At 42.3% G+C, this 15,766-nt stretch overlaps 1 protein-coding gene across 8 annotated transcripts in view; it reads right to left on the bottom strand.

The window, feature by feature from the left end:
• Positions 1-15,766, bottom strand: part of FAM13C (family with sequence similarity 13 member C) — a 243,414-nt gene that overhangs the window by 68,936 nt on the left and 158,712 nt on the right. For all 8 annotated transcript variants that reach the window (XM_039547402.1, XM_039547403.1, XM_039547404.1 and 5 more), the window contains 2 exons: positions 12,284-12,482; positions 2,999-3,120 (listed from right to left, as the gene is read on the bottom strand). In XM_039547402.1, coding sequence (XP_039403336.1) covers positions 2,999-3,120; positions 12,284-12,482 — 321 coding nt within the window. The remainder of the gene's footprint in view (positions 1-2,998; positions 3,121-12,283; positions 12,483-15,766) is intronic.

Below are 15,766 nucleotides of genomic sequence, written 5' to 3'. Positions count from 1 at the left end.
CAATTAGCGGTAGGGAAAGTACCAGGAAAGCAGAGTCCTTCAAGCCTTATTGTACTATCTGGATTAATTTCTCTGATCATTTGTGCAAAATGCATTCATAGATGCTTTAACCAAAGAAGTCCCAGAGCATATGCAACTGGAATAGAGAAGCCATCTAAAGCACAACAGAGACTGAAGCCCTTCTGAGAACTTGCAATAGGATCAACACAGTTAAGAGGGCTGTTGGGGAACAGTAGTTTCAAAGAGTGAGTGAGGTTTAATATGGCTCAGGTAGAAAGAGTTGAAGGGGAGGGCTTTATGAGGGGTAGCTGAACTGAATTCCATTAAAAATGTTGAGGTTTGCCCAATCCCATTGACCTGGGAAAAATAGTATGTTACCATGCAATCAAAGACCATATCATAATGCATATGCCATATTTCCTATTTCCTCCTGCAGGGCCATATCCCTCTCTGCTCCTGTCCCATTCCCCTTCTGATTCTTCCCCATACTTGTCCTTCTCCACCTCATCCCACCCCACTCCTCACCCTGTTGCATTTCAGTCAGGCAGCTTCCTCCTCCAAACTGCCTGGGTGCCAGCATAGGGAGCACTGAGAGCACAGGAGAGAGAGTATCCCTACTCCTAGTTCTGGTGCCCAGTACCACAGTGGACCTGGCTACCAGAATGAGCAATTATGGGAAAAGTCTTACTCAGGCCTTGGCTAGATTATACGCTGTGAGCTCTGAAAGGATGGAGCATGCTCAGTGGAAACAGCATGTTCAGAGAATTTTGTTACCTGCCTCTAACAAATCTTTATTGTACATGTACAAACAGTGATTTTCAGAGATTTATAATTCAGCAAAGTTGGATGGATTTTCATAGGGACAACAAAAGGCAACTGAATTCTGAAATGAGGGATGCCATTGTGCTCAGTATTTTAAATAAACTTTAACAAGAGGAATGACCATAAGTCATTTTCTTAGCCTTGCTGCCTTGTGATATGTTCATTTAAGCTTCTGTGTCAGAAAAAACTTCCTAAGCATCGTTTAGCTACCAAGGCCATGGGTCAGGGCACAGCTAATGAAAATGCATAGTAGTTTTTAACTACTGGTTCAAATTGGGAGATTGAACATGAGTTCGCAAAACTGATACATATTAGATACCAGGGGACAGATTCACTTAACACAGTGCAGGGAGCTATGAATTACACCTTCTACTGATAGCTAAGTCCCAAGAACTCACCTCAGTGGGGAATCGGTGGTATTACTACTTCCTCCTTCTAGCACAGTGAAGGCAAGCAGCAGCTTCCTGCTAGGGGAACTGTGGCCCAGATCCTCAGATGTATTTAGCTATCTAACACCCGCTGAAATCAATGGCAGTTAGCCACCTAAATAGCTTTGAGATACAGGCCTATGCCAAGATGTACTGCTGGCATCAGCACCCTCCCTGATTCTGTCAGGATCACATACCCCCACTGACCAGCAGCACTCATTATTTAGCCTGTGCTAGCCCTCTATGGCCATCCTGACATAAGACAGATTGCAGCATATTTGCACCACTGTCCCTTGGAGAATTTATTAGTGCCCTCCCTCAGGTATTAGACTAGCGTAAGCCTCAATAGATCTAGCCCACATTACTGTGCATCCACTTATACTGGGGGTACCAGCAGTAGAGGCTGAAAGCAGTTCACTTTGAAAGCCAATTAAATCCTCGGCCACTCTGTTAAGACTGTGCCCAAGAGTGTGAATTAATGTCATTTGGGATGGTTGCCTACTAAAAAACATAACTGGAGGCAATCGGCTTATTTCACATAAAGCACCAAACTGCCATCAGACTAGAATTGTCACTACTAACCTAGTCCCAATTTGAACCAGTGCCTGAGAAGGGAAAAGCACTATATATATTTCCATTAGCTGTCCCCTGACCCATCCAGCACTCTGGGGCAGGAAGCTGCTCCTACAGGCCCTCTAAAAAGTGATTCTTTTCTTGACTCCTCTTGCCACTTGGCCTCTTCCACAGATTGGATAATACTCTCCAGCAATGTGCAGTAGGGACACTACTCAGCACGTTTTTATGGACAGTTTGCACAAGGGACTTCAGAGTGACTGGGGTCGGTACTGTCTCCTGACCAGGCACTAAAGTACTAAAGGCAGGGTGCCACCTGAGACAGTGAACAAAGAAAATATACAAGACAGTCCCTCTTACGTTCACCTAAGAGAACCAGCTTTGTGTTGTTGAGCCATCCTCTAAGCAAGAGATCTGGTGTTTCAGATTGATTTTTAAAGTGGTGATCCAAGAACTGCAGGCTCAGCACAGTGTAATCTTCAACTCTGAATTCAATCCTGTCAATAAGGGCCAAATCTTCTCCTTGTGACATAACCTACATGAACACATTGGACACTGGGGAGGCAGAAACAGAAAGGAATCCTTCCTTTGGGCTGCTTCATAGCTGCTATGGATCTTTGGCTACAGTAGCTTCCAGGCTGCTGTGCCCCATTCAGTGGGGGTGAGTTAGGTCATGAATCTGTGTAGTCACCTGCACTGAAAACACCTCTTGTGTAGGGCCCAGGGAATCCTCATGGAGCTCTGAGGTAAACAGAGGGTGTGCACTGCATGGAACCCCTCCCTGATGGAACCAGACTGATTCCACTGAATTCAGGGCCTGATTTATCCTTAAGTGAATCATAGTATCAAAACTATGCCTGCGCTTGCCGTTCCCTGACTTCTCAGTAGAAATATAGATCTGAGAATCAGTGAGGCAAGGGAGGAGGGGAAAGTGTCAGGATGTTTCTGAAACTGGCCCCAGGGAATTGAAAGTTCTGAATTAAGATGAGGGAAAAGATGTTCCTCTTGCTTGGAAATTTGAAGTTAAAGAAGTATGTTATCTCCAACTGCTTTACTATCTGCAAACAGCTCTAGGACTCTAAATAAAGAATACAACTGCCAATGAAAGTCAGGAACTTGAATATTTTATACAGCAGGCAGCATATACATTGGCATTTCTTGCAGTTAAAGCCTACCTTGGTTGAAGTCTCACAACTGTTTCCTGGCATCTGAAAGCCACTTTCTGGGTGTAGTCATTCGTGGACATTCCTGATTTCCCCTGACATTCTGAGAATCCTGGCAATGCATTCTCCATCTCCTGCAGAAACCAACAGAGCACACTGTCAGCACTGGCCTGGCTGGTGTGAACATTTTGTGTAAAAAGAAAAAAAAATACAGCTGTAGGAAATTGAAAGCTTATGGGGGTGGGAGGTGGGGGTGGAATGCTCTATACTGATTTTTTAAAGAGTTATTCCCCTGATGCATAAAGATGGTAATAACAAATGGATAGCAATAACAATAAAAGGTCCCAAAGCACTGTCATTCTTTGTTGTACAATGTTTTCTGAAAGCAGATTGCGTACAAAAAGACACCAATGGGACAAATGTGTTACCCATCTTATGTTTCTAGTCATTCATTATTTAGACAGCAGACATCAAGTGTGTCCTACACTTACTGCTCAATATGTTTATCTATAAATATTTATATTTGATTCAACATCATTCAATCAAATAACAATAAAGATTTCTAGTATGGGCCCCATCTTGAAAACCCTGACTCACAAAAGTAATCTTGGTTCATATGAGTAAGGGTCTGTAGGATCAGCTTCCAAATTTGCAACTGATTTTTTCAGGCATGTTAATATTGTTATTAATTTACTAGTAAAATCTTTACGTTAGAGTGAGGGAAGGTGAGTGGGACAGAATCTGTTGATTCAGTCACCTTGCCAGTGGGTAGGGGGAAAGCCAGTTTGGTTTCGTGAATGAAATCCAGGACTGGGAATTAGGAAGTCTTGAGTTTTAAGATCAGGATCTCAATAACTAGCTTTGTTGACTTGAATTAGTCACCAGTCTGTGCCTCAGTTTTATCATCTGTAAAATGGGGTAAAAATACCTTCCTATCACACAGGGGTGTTATAAAGATTAGTTAAGTTGATACAGTGTTCTGAAAATTTGAAAGGGCAAGTAAATTTTTTCTTCTCCATTATTATTTTTTATTATCCATTATTATGCTAGCAATTTAGAAATCTGAAAATCAATGTACTTAGCACAGCAACATGTTTGTTTCCACTGCTAAAGTATTTTATTTTGCTGCTGTTTTAGGGCCCAACCCTCGAAATCCACCAAACAACTTCAGTGAGACTACTCATGGAAGAGTTTGCAGAATTAAGCCCCTTTCTCTCTATCCAGGGGTAACGGAAGGGTACTTTGGCCCTTTAAGACCTTGTTCTCCTAGTTTTCTGGCCAGTGTTGGCTATTCTTTAGCTCCCTGTCCTAAACTAAGGGCCTGACTACATAGTCCAACCCTTTCCCCTACCTTGTAGGGTGAAGGGGAAGAAATCTACTTAGCTGCTGTTCCCAGCAATCTCACCTCACCCTCGGTGGGGGTTGCTGGGTCTGTACCTTAGGTGGTTCATTGCCAGGCCAAGAAGTTTCCTCAGGGTACTTCTCAGCCTCTCTGTCAGCTGATTCCTTCTGCCTGGGTGGAAGGCTTTCACTCCAGCTGTTACTACTCAGGCAATTAGTCACAGGAGTGGAGGTAGACACTCTGTCCATCAACCAGTGCTTAATTTGTGCCAGGGCTGAGTCAGGAGTCTTGGCACCTCTGGTCATGCCTCATCAGTTATGAAAGTAAAAAAAAATTGCTTGAGTCCTGGCACCTCTTTCATTACAAATGTAGCACTGTCATCAACCTATTTTTGGTGGTTGCCATTTAGGGTTCATACACCTCATCAGAGACCCCTACTGCCTCAACAGCAAAAATGCCTATTTTCATTTGCTTCTCTGTCTGTCCTGTGCCTGACACACTACCCATGAGGTTTGTTTAAATGTACATTATATTGGGAACCCTTCTTTACATAAACACATTTCTGTTCACACCGCTGCCTATTCAAAAACTACAGAATTTAAGGCAATTTCAAAAATCTCTCTGCTCAGGAGATACTCTGAGTGGATGTCCCTTTCAAGTTTTGTATGCTGAGGGATGAGTTCAATAGAGTTATTTCTGATTCAGAGTGGAGTAAGTGGGACAGGAATCAGGCCTCAAGTTGCTAATAAAAAGAGATTATACTTGTGGTTTCTACTTCAGGATAGAACCTCAAGTCAAGAAGCAATCACTGAGAACCTGCAAGATCTACTGCCACTATGTTTACTGCAGCAGCCTAGGACACTATAACAATATTTTTTATTCATGTATAAGATGGCTTTGGTGCATGCCAACTATTATTTGTTCTGGGCAAGATAATATGCTACTTGACTTTCATGGTATTACTAAGAAACCTTGTTTGTTATTTTCCTTTTTTTTAAAATGTCCTTCAGAGCTTTATGACATACATCCCCCTGTATTTAATTTAGTTTAGCATTGAATGGATAATATTTTATCCAAAAATGGTAACAGAGATCCACATTGCAGTGACTGGCACTTTTTGCAGCTGTTCCAGTTTTTCCATTAAATCTAAACAAGATTTTCCCTTGGTTATATAAAATGATGCTATACTCTTGGAGACAGAATAGGTCAACACAACTGTTTTAATTAAAGCTTAAGGTAAAATCAGGCTGAACCAGGTCAACTGACTCTATTTACCCCCCAAACCTTGGGATGTTTGGTAGTCCTTGGGCAGAATAGGCATTTTACTATTAGTTGTGTTACAAGAGCAGTGAGAGGCCCCAGATGAGAATAGGGCTGTACTGAGCTAGACACTGTACGTGCATGTAGTGAGAAATAGTCCCATGAGAAAGTGCCGAAGAAAGGAAGTATTATTATCACCATTTTATGTATGGGGAACTGAAGCCTGGTGAGAGTTAGTGACTTGCCCAAGGTCATGCAGTAAGTCTGTAGCAGAATTTGCACTTATACAGACATCTCCTAAATTCCAGTCAGGTCACAAAACCCTCTGTCCTCCACTGTCTATACTCCACCACTACATTAGCTAGTTCAAACTTCCAAGGCTGATTTGGACCATAAGAGTTCAGCACACAGGGAAGATCCTTTGTAAAGAACAGCAAAATCTGTCCCCTTGTGTAACTGTAAAAGTCTTCCCTTCCTCTCATAAGCAACTCTCAGCCACGGAATCTCTCTTGGGCTTCCTGGTACCACCATCATCAGTTTCAGTTTGTTGTGACTGGGGCAGTGAAGCCTGAGCAACTGACATTGAATTGAAAGGCAACAGAAACCCAACTTAATTCACTTAAATATGTACACATTTATTTTTCAGAATTTATTTCATTGTTGCCCAGTAATTGAAAGGCACTGGCAGAACAGGGACCCAGCATGTCAGGATGTTTTGTGTCTCTCTTCCAAAAGTTTTAACTCATGGAAGGAAAAAAGAATATCCCAAACTGATTTATCTTCAGGTTTTTTAAGAAGAATTATATTTTTTGGCTGTCTGCATATTGTGTCAAGGATACAGCAAATACCACAGTAGTGATTACACAGCACTGTCTTTTCTCGGCAGTGACCAGAGATTTCTCTTTTTCACCTGCCATTTACTACATGCAACACATTCGTAAATCTTAACCCGAAGATAAGAAGAAAAATACATTACAATGAAATATAATACTATTGGATCCCCTTGACACGCAAAGGTTGGATTTGGTTGCACCACAAAAGCACAATTTTGTTACAAAATTACCTAAAATTCAAAAGTTTGTTTCTGTTAGGGTTACACCATGACAGACACTATTCTTAGAAGATGCAATTGGCTACTCATAAACCACGTGTGTTCAGGACCTCGGTTTTACATTTCACCTGAAAGAGAGCATCTCTGATAGTGCCGTGTCCCCTCCTGCTATTATGCTAAAGCTGTTTTGTACAGACCTGGAGGGAAGAATGTCTTCTGCTGAACCATCTATATAATTTAACACAGATCTCCCTTCCAAATCTTGAACTGGACCCACTTTCTTTGACTTATGAAATCTGATAGTATCAAAGCACAAGGTGTCATGGCTAAGTGACAGTCAAGGTCCAGACACCCCAAGGGGAGAACAGGCAGTTTGAATACCACCCCCCCAAAAGCAGGTGAATCAACGAATTGTATACAATGTCATTGTGCTATAAAAATATGTCAACTAAGGTCTTTTATGAGAGCATGTAATGTTCTGAACTTGACAGTCATTATGAGATATGTTTACAGACTGTGGTTATGAATTTAAATTATTTGTAAATATATAAATGGTGCTCATAATTTGTGCTGTAACATTCAGCTCCATCTCACACTGGGATGGTGGGCAGTCAGGCAGGAGCCTGTAAAATGCTGGAACCCCACTATAAGTTAGGGAGTGCGCTGTATTAGAAAAGAGATTTTACCTAATATAGATGTGTAAAGCCTGAGGTTGTGTCATTATGTTTATTTTCTGTGCAACTTGTACGTTTGCTTCTCCTGCTATTTCATCTTTGAATCTATGATTTTTTTCAGACCAATGTCACAGGTGGTAAGATAAAAACAGCCAGGCAGGTGTTCCTTAAAAGGTTAATGGATGCATAAAATAGTGCACCTTGGTTCTTTCTGACCCTTTCAACTAATTTTTCTTATCCTCATCAGCTCATTTAAGGAATCAGTAGTGAATACCACATTCACTTATTTAATTGCATTCTTGTGGTGAATTTAACACTAGCAAAATTGTGCCTGCATGGTACCCTGTTAAAGTACTGTTTGCTCTTTAAAAGGTGAGAACAACAAAGAATTCCTAGCCCAAAGAGCGAAGAACTCCTGGCCCATGCATAGGTACCGTACACAAAGCAGGAGATTGCTGAGGCCTTCCTTCTTTGGCTCTCCCCCACTCAGAGGTCTGGCACAATTGCAGTTGCTGAACATGGGACTGCTCCAAGGGTAAGAAATAGGTAGTGTACAAATAGGTATCATTATAGTATTTCCTTTAAAAAGTTATAAAAAGCTGCAAGTGGTTTATATGGAAATCAAACAATGAAAACTTTGGGGGTGCACGACAATGCAAGGTTCACCCTGGGCTCTGTCCAGCAACATTTTTACTTCGCGCAAGTCCTGGAAGGCCACAGGCAGGGTGCCCTGCCCTTAGAAAAGGTTGGCCAGACACGGAAACCACTCCTCCTTTCTGTCTCTTGTGATTTGTGTCAAGATACCATTTACTTTTCTTAGTCCTTCACCCTGGTGATTAGACTGAGAAATAGGACTGTTTTTTGCTCTACTTATTAGCTGGTGAGCTCAGTGCTATTTTATATTTCAGTATCAGTAAAGAATTTAAGGGTGAATCATTTCATAATCCAAATTCATGTTAATGTGCATCAAAGATGAGCTACAGAGGAAGGGGATTAATCAAGAAAAGCAGACTTTGAATTCCAAAACCTCACTTCTTATATTGTCTCTCCAGAATATATACTGTACATACTTGATTTTGGTATTTCAATGGCCCATAACATTTGATTTTATAATAGATTAATACTACAGAATCACTAGAGTGGCTCAGGGAAACAAAACAGATATAGACCATAGTAGCCATTTATAGATCCACAGATTTTAAGGCCACACAAGACCATTGTGATGATCTACTCTGACCTGCTGCTGAATTCTGGCCACAGGACTTTCCTGTATTAATTCCTGCTTCAAATCCAATAGCTGCACTTGAGCTAGAACATCTCTTTTAGAAAAATGTTCAATCTTGATTTAAAAATTTCTAGTTATAAAGAATCCACCACACTCCTGGGTAGGTTTCTCCAGTGGTTAATTACCCTCTCCATTAATGCACTTAATTTCCAGTCTGAATTGGTCTAGGTTCAACTCCCAGCCTTTGGTTCTTGTTATACCTTTGTCTGAGAGATTGAAGAGCCCTGTATTGTCAAATTTCTGCTCCCTCTGTAGGTTCTTATAGAGTCTGATCAAGTCCTCCCTGATTTAATTTTTTAAATTATTTTATATTGGTTTGTAGTTTTATTGTATTATCTTATTTTATATTATTTTAAAACAAGGGCTTAACAATTGTTTTACAATTAAAATGTAAAATGCCCTATTCTTTTATAGATACAGAGATACCGCTCCCTCTCCACAGCCTTTTCACTACACACATGCAACTTGTTCTGCAATTGTTAAGCCCTTGTTTTAAAATAATATAAAATAAGATAATACAATAAAACATACAAATAAAACAAAATAAAATAAAAATGTAAAAAAGCCAAAAACATTTTTATTAACCCAAAACAACATTTTTCAAAAATTTCATTTTGTGACAAATATCAAAATTTTGATTTTTCATTCTGATAATTTTGAAATGCCAGAATTTCCTGTAGATAGAAATTTTGACCAGCACTATATAGAATCTAATGTGATAACATGTCAGAGTGAAGAGGACCATGTAGTAGAATCTGTAAAGACACAAATCCCACGTGATAAAGACACAAATATACTAGTAGGGAGTATTGTAGCCTGCTATAAAGGTGATTTAGAGACAACTTTGCACATAACTCAGGAACTAGACCATAAATAAGAAATCTCTGGTATGTCAAAGCAAAATCTGTAATTAGATATTGTCATGATTTGAATAAACTCATTGTAGGAGTGAAATTGGGGCGAGGATGTCATTAAAGGAACATTCTGTGTCAATAAAAATGGGGAATCACTTGAACTAGAATGGCTTAATCACTATTTGGAGAGCATTCTCGTTTTCATTTTCAATTGAACATAATTAGGCAGCAGAGCCAGTGAGATGCATATTGGCTGCCTTATGTGTACAGTTGTGAGCTTGTTGAGAGGCTTGGTGGTGGCAATATGTTTAGAAGGAGCCCAGGTGTGCACAGTAGCATGCTGTTTCAAATCATCAGTCTCTTTCCCTTTTTCAAGATAATGACAACTTGCCATGTAATCGGCAGCTCCTAGAAAAATAACAACACTTTGTTTTCCATTTCAAGTAAAGCAGAGAGTCAGAATGGAAAGAAGCAGATTAGATAAAATCAGTTACTAAAACAGACAAAGCGCTTTAGAATTTGAAGGTTATAGTATATTGGAGCTCTTGACTTGAAAAACTTCCTCTGAACATTTTTATAAGCAGAGCCCTTACTTTTCATAAGCAATTTAAACAACAGCCTGGGTGCCAGATGTAAACTTGGTTCAAGAAAACAACAAAACAAATCTAGAGGTGCATGAAGCCACACTGGGCCTGCAGATGGGGCTTACATGAATGCATGTTCTCTTACATGAGTGTGAACTAGGTGTTTGTAAAATGTGTGCCTTGGGAAACATTTTCCCCAAAAAGCCTCAGTCCAGCAAGCTGCTTCATGTGTGCAGACTCCACTGAAATCAACGAGTCAAAGAGGTCTGCCCCTGAAGAGCTCACTGCTGGATCGGGGCCAAAATATAGCCCAATCAGTGATGAGGGTACTTTAATTTCCTGTGATGAAGTAACCAGGGTCGGCTCCAGGCACCAGCAAAGAAAGCAGGTGCTTGGGGCGGCCAGTGGAAAGGGGCGGCACGTCCAGGTCTTCAGCGGCAAGTCCCTCAGTCCCTCTTAGAGCAAAGGACCTGCTGCCGAATTGCCACCGAAGAATGAAGCAGCGCAGTAGAGCTGCCGCCGAAGTGCCGCCAATTGCAGCTTTATCTTTTTTTTTCCCCCGCTTCACCGCTTGGGCCGGCAAAAAAGCTGGAACTGGCCCTGCAAGTAACATTTATTTTATGTGAGGACCAATCATATTCATAGTGCTAATTCTGTTATTTATGAGATACCATATCAATGCTCAGTTCAGAGGTGGGGGCAGAATGGTACCACTTTTCTCACTGATTGGAAACAGGGCCTGGGGAAGAGTGGGTGGGAGTGGAACTCATCATGACTTTTTTGTTTCCCAATCCAAACACTGTATCACAGGAAAACTTCATGGCTTATTAGAGTTTTTTCCCCTCCAGATGCTGCACTTTTCAGTTGCATCAATATTTTAGGGAGATCTAATTACATGGTCACAAAATACTACATAAAACTAAACCAAAATTCTCAGTTAAATTCTTTAAGCCAAACTCATTGGTGAGATAAAAATGGGGCAAATGAGTTGACAGTGGATGATCTGCCCTACTTTAGCTTTTAGTGAGTTTGAGATACAGCGCAGTGGTGAGCTGGAGCCAGTTCCCACCAGTTCCCAAGAACCGGTTGCTAAAATTAGACTTCCGTGGAGAACCGGTTGTTAAAGGGCCAGGGGGTAAGCAAAAAACTCCGGTCCGCGGGCCGGACCATCCTGTTGCTCCCAGGATTCCCAGCTGGGGAGGCTGAGGTGCCCCGGCCCCTCCCGTTTCCCCCCAGCTGTAGTGTGACCAGCCACTGGCACCAGCTGGGCAGCTCAGCTGAGCTCCTGAGTTGTCCTGCTGCTTTGAGCTGCAGGCAAGGTAAGGGGGGGCTGCGAGCTCCAGGACCGCTGGGGTGGGGGAAAATTTTCCCCAGGCCCTGCAGGGGCCCCCGGCCCCATGAGTATGTCTCCCCCTGCCCCTCCCTCATTTCCCTCCCCCCCTTAAATCAGAACTTTTTATAGGGAACCGGTTGTTAAGATTTTGGCAGCTCATCACTGGATACAGGTGTGACATACATGAGAACTGAAAAGGGGCAGAGATTATGGGTAGCAAGAAAAATAATTAACAAGAGGGTAAGAGACCAATCATCTCTCCACCTTACTTTATGCCTTCCTGATCAGCTGCTTTTCCTGATATACTTCCCTCTGTGCTGCTAGTGAGAGTGTCTACCCTCTCTGGGACAGTCACTCCCAGCTGCAGGGTAGACATACCCTAAGTATATTATTTTCACTAATTTTTTATACCCACCAAATGGGATAAAGGCATGTAACATCCTCCAGCCACCCTACCAAATATCTCCTAATAACTAAGAATTCATAAAACATTACAGTATTTAAGTGGTTTGACGTAGACACCAGTTTAAATCTCTAGCACAAGCCACACAAGAGAAAGATCTTGCCGTTATTCCAGCATGTCCAGGAAATACAAGAAGATAACTCAGACGGAGAAATAATTTGCACATCCTCAGTACTATGACATCCTTACTTTCAGCAGTGAGCAGTTGTGGATTCAGAATCTATCACTATGTCAGGGAATTCTCACTGATTCTGCATGATTCCCTTACGGAAAGGATTACTTCAACTGAAGTGTCACTTGTACCAGATACATGGCCCAAATCATTGTGGAGGTGAGTCAGAGCAGGGATTAATAATGCTATAATTTGCATCACTTTGCATTTAAAACATATTCCTGCTATGACACCGCACCATACATATCTAGCAGAAACAGATAAGTTTTATTTTATTACCTGACTTTCTTCATGGTTTTTCTCATTTTCTAGTTTTGCAACGGATTTGGGCTTTCTTAATTTTAAGTTGCCCATTCCAACCCGCAGTGTGCAGTCATGAGCTGTCTGTTCCACGTCCTGCTCAATATCTCGTAATCCTGGCTGGCTGTCCTCTAAGACTGTCGTGTTGTTGGGATAGTTTTCTTTGTTGTTTTCATCTCTAGAAGAAAATAAAACCAAAAGGCGTAAGCAGGATTTTAGCCATCTCTCAGAACAATACTGAGGAGGACTGGTGCCAAGGTCTCAGTTTTATTTGATGTGTTAGCATTGCCAGGGTAAAGACACAGACCAGCTAAACACTGTGTATGTTAATAAAACAAGCCTCCATTATAGTCTGCAGTTTATTATCAGACCATATGCTAAATGCATGAGTACACATTTGATATAGAGTAATTTAAGCAACTGTAATTTAGGGGCCTGTAAACTGTGAGGCCTGAGCTACACTACAAAGGTAGGTCGACATAACATGCCTTTCACTGACCTCGTTGTGCATACATCTATATTCAAATTTGTCTCTTGCTGATGTAAGCATCCTGTTAAGGCGACACAGTAACACCAGCTCCCCACATGGCTTTGAGCCATGGTCAATCTACTGTGGTCGACACAGTGTGAGTGGAGTCACCACGTGACCTATGTCAACCCTAACAGTCATCCAGAAGCTGTCCCACAATGCCTGACACTGACTGCTATAGCCCCGTGGTCCTGGAGAGCAGAAGCCATCCCCCCTCTCTTTATAAACCTTGCATATTCTTGAAATGCCTTTTCCGGATTGCCCAACTTGACGCGCACACCTAGCAGCTCTCCTTTCTTGTGTGCAACTGCCAACCGACCATGCTGATGCCACGCTTTAGATGCACATCTGGGCCTGTGGGGAGAAGAGGCTGTGCAAGCACAGCTATGGAGTAGTTGTAGAAACATGGAATCTACAGGCAGTGAATGGGCAGATCAGGGATCAGCAGCAATGCTGCATAAAAGCAAAGGCACTGCTGCAGGCATGCCAGAAGGCCAGTGAGCTCAACAGTTGATTTGGTGCCAAGCCACAGGCCTGCTGCTTTTACAACAAGCTGCACCCCACAGAGCGACATGGATCTCTCCAATGAGCCCAAGACACAGACCCTTGCTGTGAACAGCTTGGAAGAGGAAGATGAGGGACATTCAACTGCAGGGTCCAGCTATGCTGTGAGCCAGAATCTGCCCGAGACTCCACACAGTCCAGTAACTCCCTGCGGGTGAGCCCCATTCAGGGGAAGGAACCTCAGGTAAACGTGAAGGTATTTCCCATTGTAATGTTGAAATGTCAAGATGGTGCCTGACCTCAGCGTAGCAGGACACAGGTATTGACTTATACTAGAAGAGGTAGCAGTATAACTACGAGAGGTGGAACTGTTATCTTCTTTTCATTCCCTGCAGAGTTAGCTGGGCTGCTCATGAGCAGTACTTGGTTTATAGACACAGGTATGTGCCTTGAATTCTCCTCAGAGATCCTGTTGCAAGCTTCTTGGAGGTAACTCTGCAATCTTCTTCTGAAGGTTTCTAGTACTGGCAGCCTTATTGCTCCGTGATAGGACACGTTCCCACACCGGTCTCGGATTACTTTGGCAGGCACCACTGCAGTAAACAAGGTAGCAGAGTATGGGTCCATGGTGGCTTAGGGACACAAGTAATTACTGTGCTCTCTTCATTACCCTTGCGTGTGAGATATCAGCTAAAATCACCATCGCCTGGGAAAAACAGCGCTGGTGCTCAGTGCTATTAACTTGCACTCGTACACATGGAAATAGGGGCCAAAATGTTACTGTTTCATGCCACCAAACAATCCCCTCCTCATACTCCCCCTTCCCTACACTGTCCTTGGCCATACTCAGAGTGGCTGGGACTGGATAGCCGTGTTGTAAACAGGTGCTCCAAGGCAGAAGTAGCAATAAGCATGTCTTGTTTAAAATGTTAGGGGGCAAAAGGGAAGGGAGTTCTGAAACTTAACTTGCGCTTTCTGCTGTCACTATGCATACAATGACACCTCTGTATGTTTTATCCGTAGATGTTACCAGTGCATCTCTCCATACCCACAGATTGCCTGACCATGATAAGGAGGAGAAAGAAGAAGACACAGGAGGATATGTTCATCAAGATTCTGCAAACCAGTGCTGCACCAGACCATGAACAGAGTACTTGGAGGGTGAACATTGCAGATGGCCTGGAGAAAGAAAGAGCAGATAGACGAAAGGTCCAGGAGTCCCAGCAGAAAAAGGACAGGGAGCACATCAAGGGACAGTAGAAAAAACACAGCTTCACATACACTGACTTGTGAGAGTCACAGTTGCTGTATGGGTAGCCAAAATGTACATGAATGTTCTGTTCCCTTAAGTTCTGTTCCATTAATTTATTTTAGAAGTTTTTATTGAATGCCTTTTTTAATTGCACTTTTTTGCACTGGTTTTGTTATGTAATAAAAATCTATTTTTGGTAAAGAATTGATTTTTATTACTTCATAACATATGCTGGAGAATGCATAGCACTGCTGAAAGTGCTCCCACTACCTGTTATTGTAGAGGTCAACAAAACTCATAGGATCAGTGACATACACAGTGTAATAATTATAAATTCACAGCAAGCACCATATAATTAATAGGCACATTGCCAGACAGTGTTATATTAATAAATGTACACCAAGTACCACACAGTTCCTAAAAGCCCCCAAACTTCAGGACAGGTAAAGCACAGTCCACACAATGCATTGCTGTGGCTGACCGTTAAAGTGCTCTGTCAAGGCCGCTCTAGACTGTAGAGCTCCACATTGAGCTCTTCTAATAGCCTTTGTGGCTGGCTGTGCAAACTCAGGAGAAAGATGCTCCATCTCCACCGTGGAGGCAATTTTTCCTCCTTTGTTTCATAGATATTATGCAGGACACAACAGGTAGCACTGTTTTTTTTTCTCTTGCAGAGATCCAATCTTGTGAGTAAACTTCACCAGCATCCCTTCAACCACCCCTAGACATTCAACTGCCATTCTGCACCTGCTGAGCTGGTAGCTGAATCTTTCCTTGGTGTTGTTGAGATGGCCAGTGTATGACTTCATGAGCCAGGGAAGCAAGGGATAGACTGGGTCCTCCTGGATCACTATTGGCATTTTATCACCACCAATGGTAATCTGCTGGTCATGAAAATATGTCCCTACTTGCAGCTTTCTGAACAGTCCAGTGTTCTCAAAGATGTGAGTGTCATGAACCTTCCCTGACCAGTCCACACTGATGTCAGTGAAGCATCCCTGGTGATCCACCAGGGTTGCATAACAATAGAAAAGTAGCCCTTTCTGTTGAAGCACTCTGGTGCAAGGTCATCTGTTGCCAAAATAACGATACACGGGATACCTATTGCTCCACCACAGTTCGGGAATCCCACTATGTCATGTACATTATGAGAGTCACAGTCTTGTGTAGTAGGACA

Source organism: Mauremys reevesii, linkage group 7 (assembly GCF_016161935.1).
Source record: "Mauremys reevesii isolate NIE-2019 linkage group 7, ASM1616193v1, whole genome shotgun sequence".
Lineage (NCBI taxonomy): Eukaryota > Metazoa > Chordata > Testudines > Geoemydidae > Mauremys > Mauremys reevesii.
Note: the sequence above shows the minus strand (reverse complement) of the source record. Positions and strands in the feature narration are given on the sequence as shown.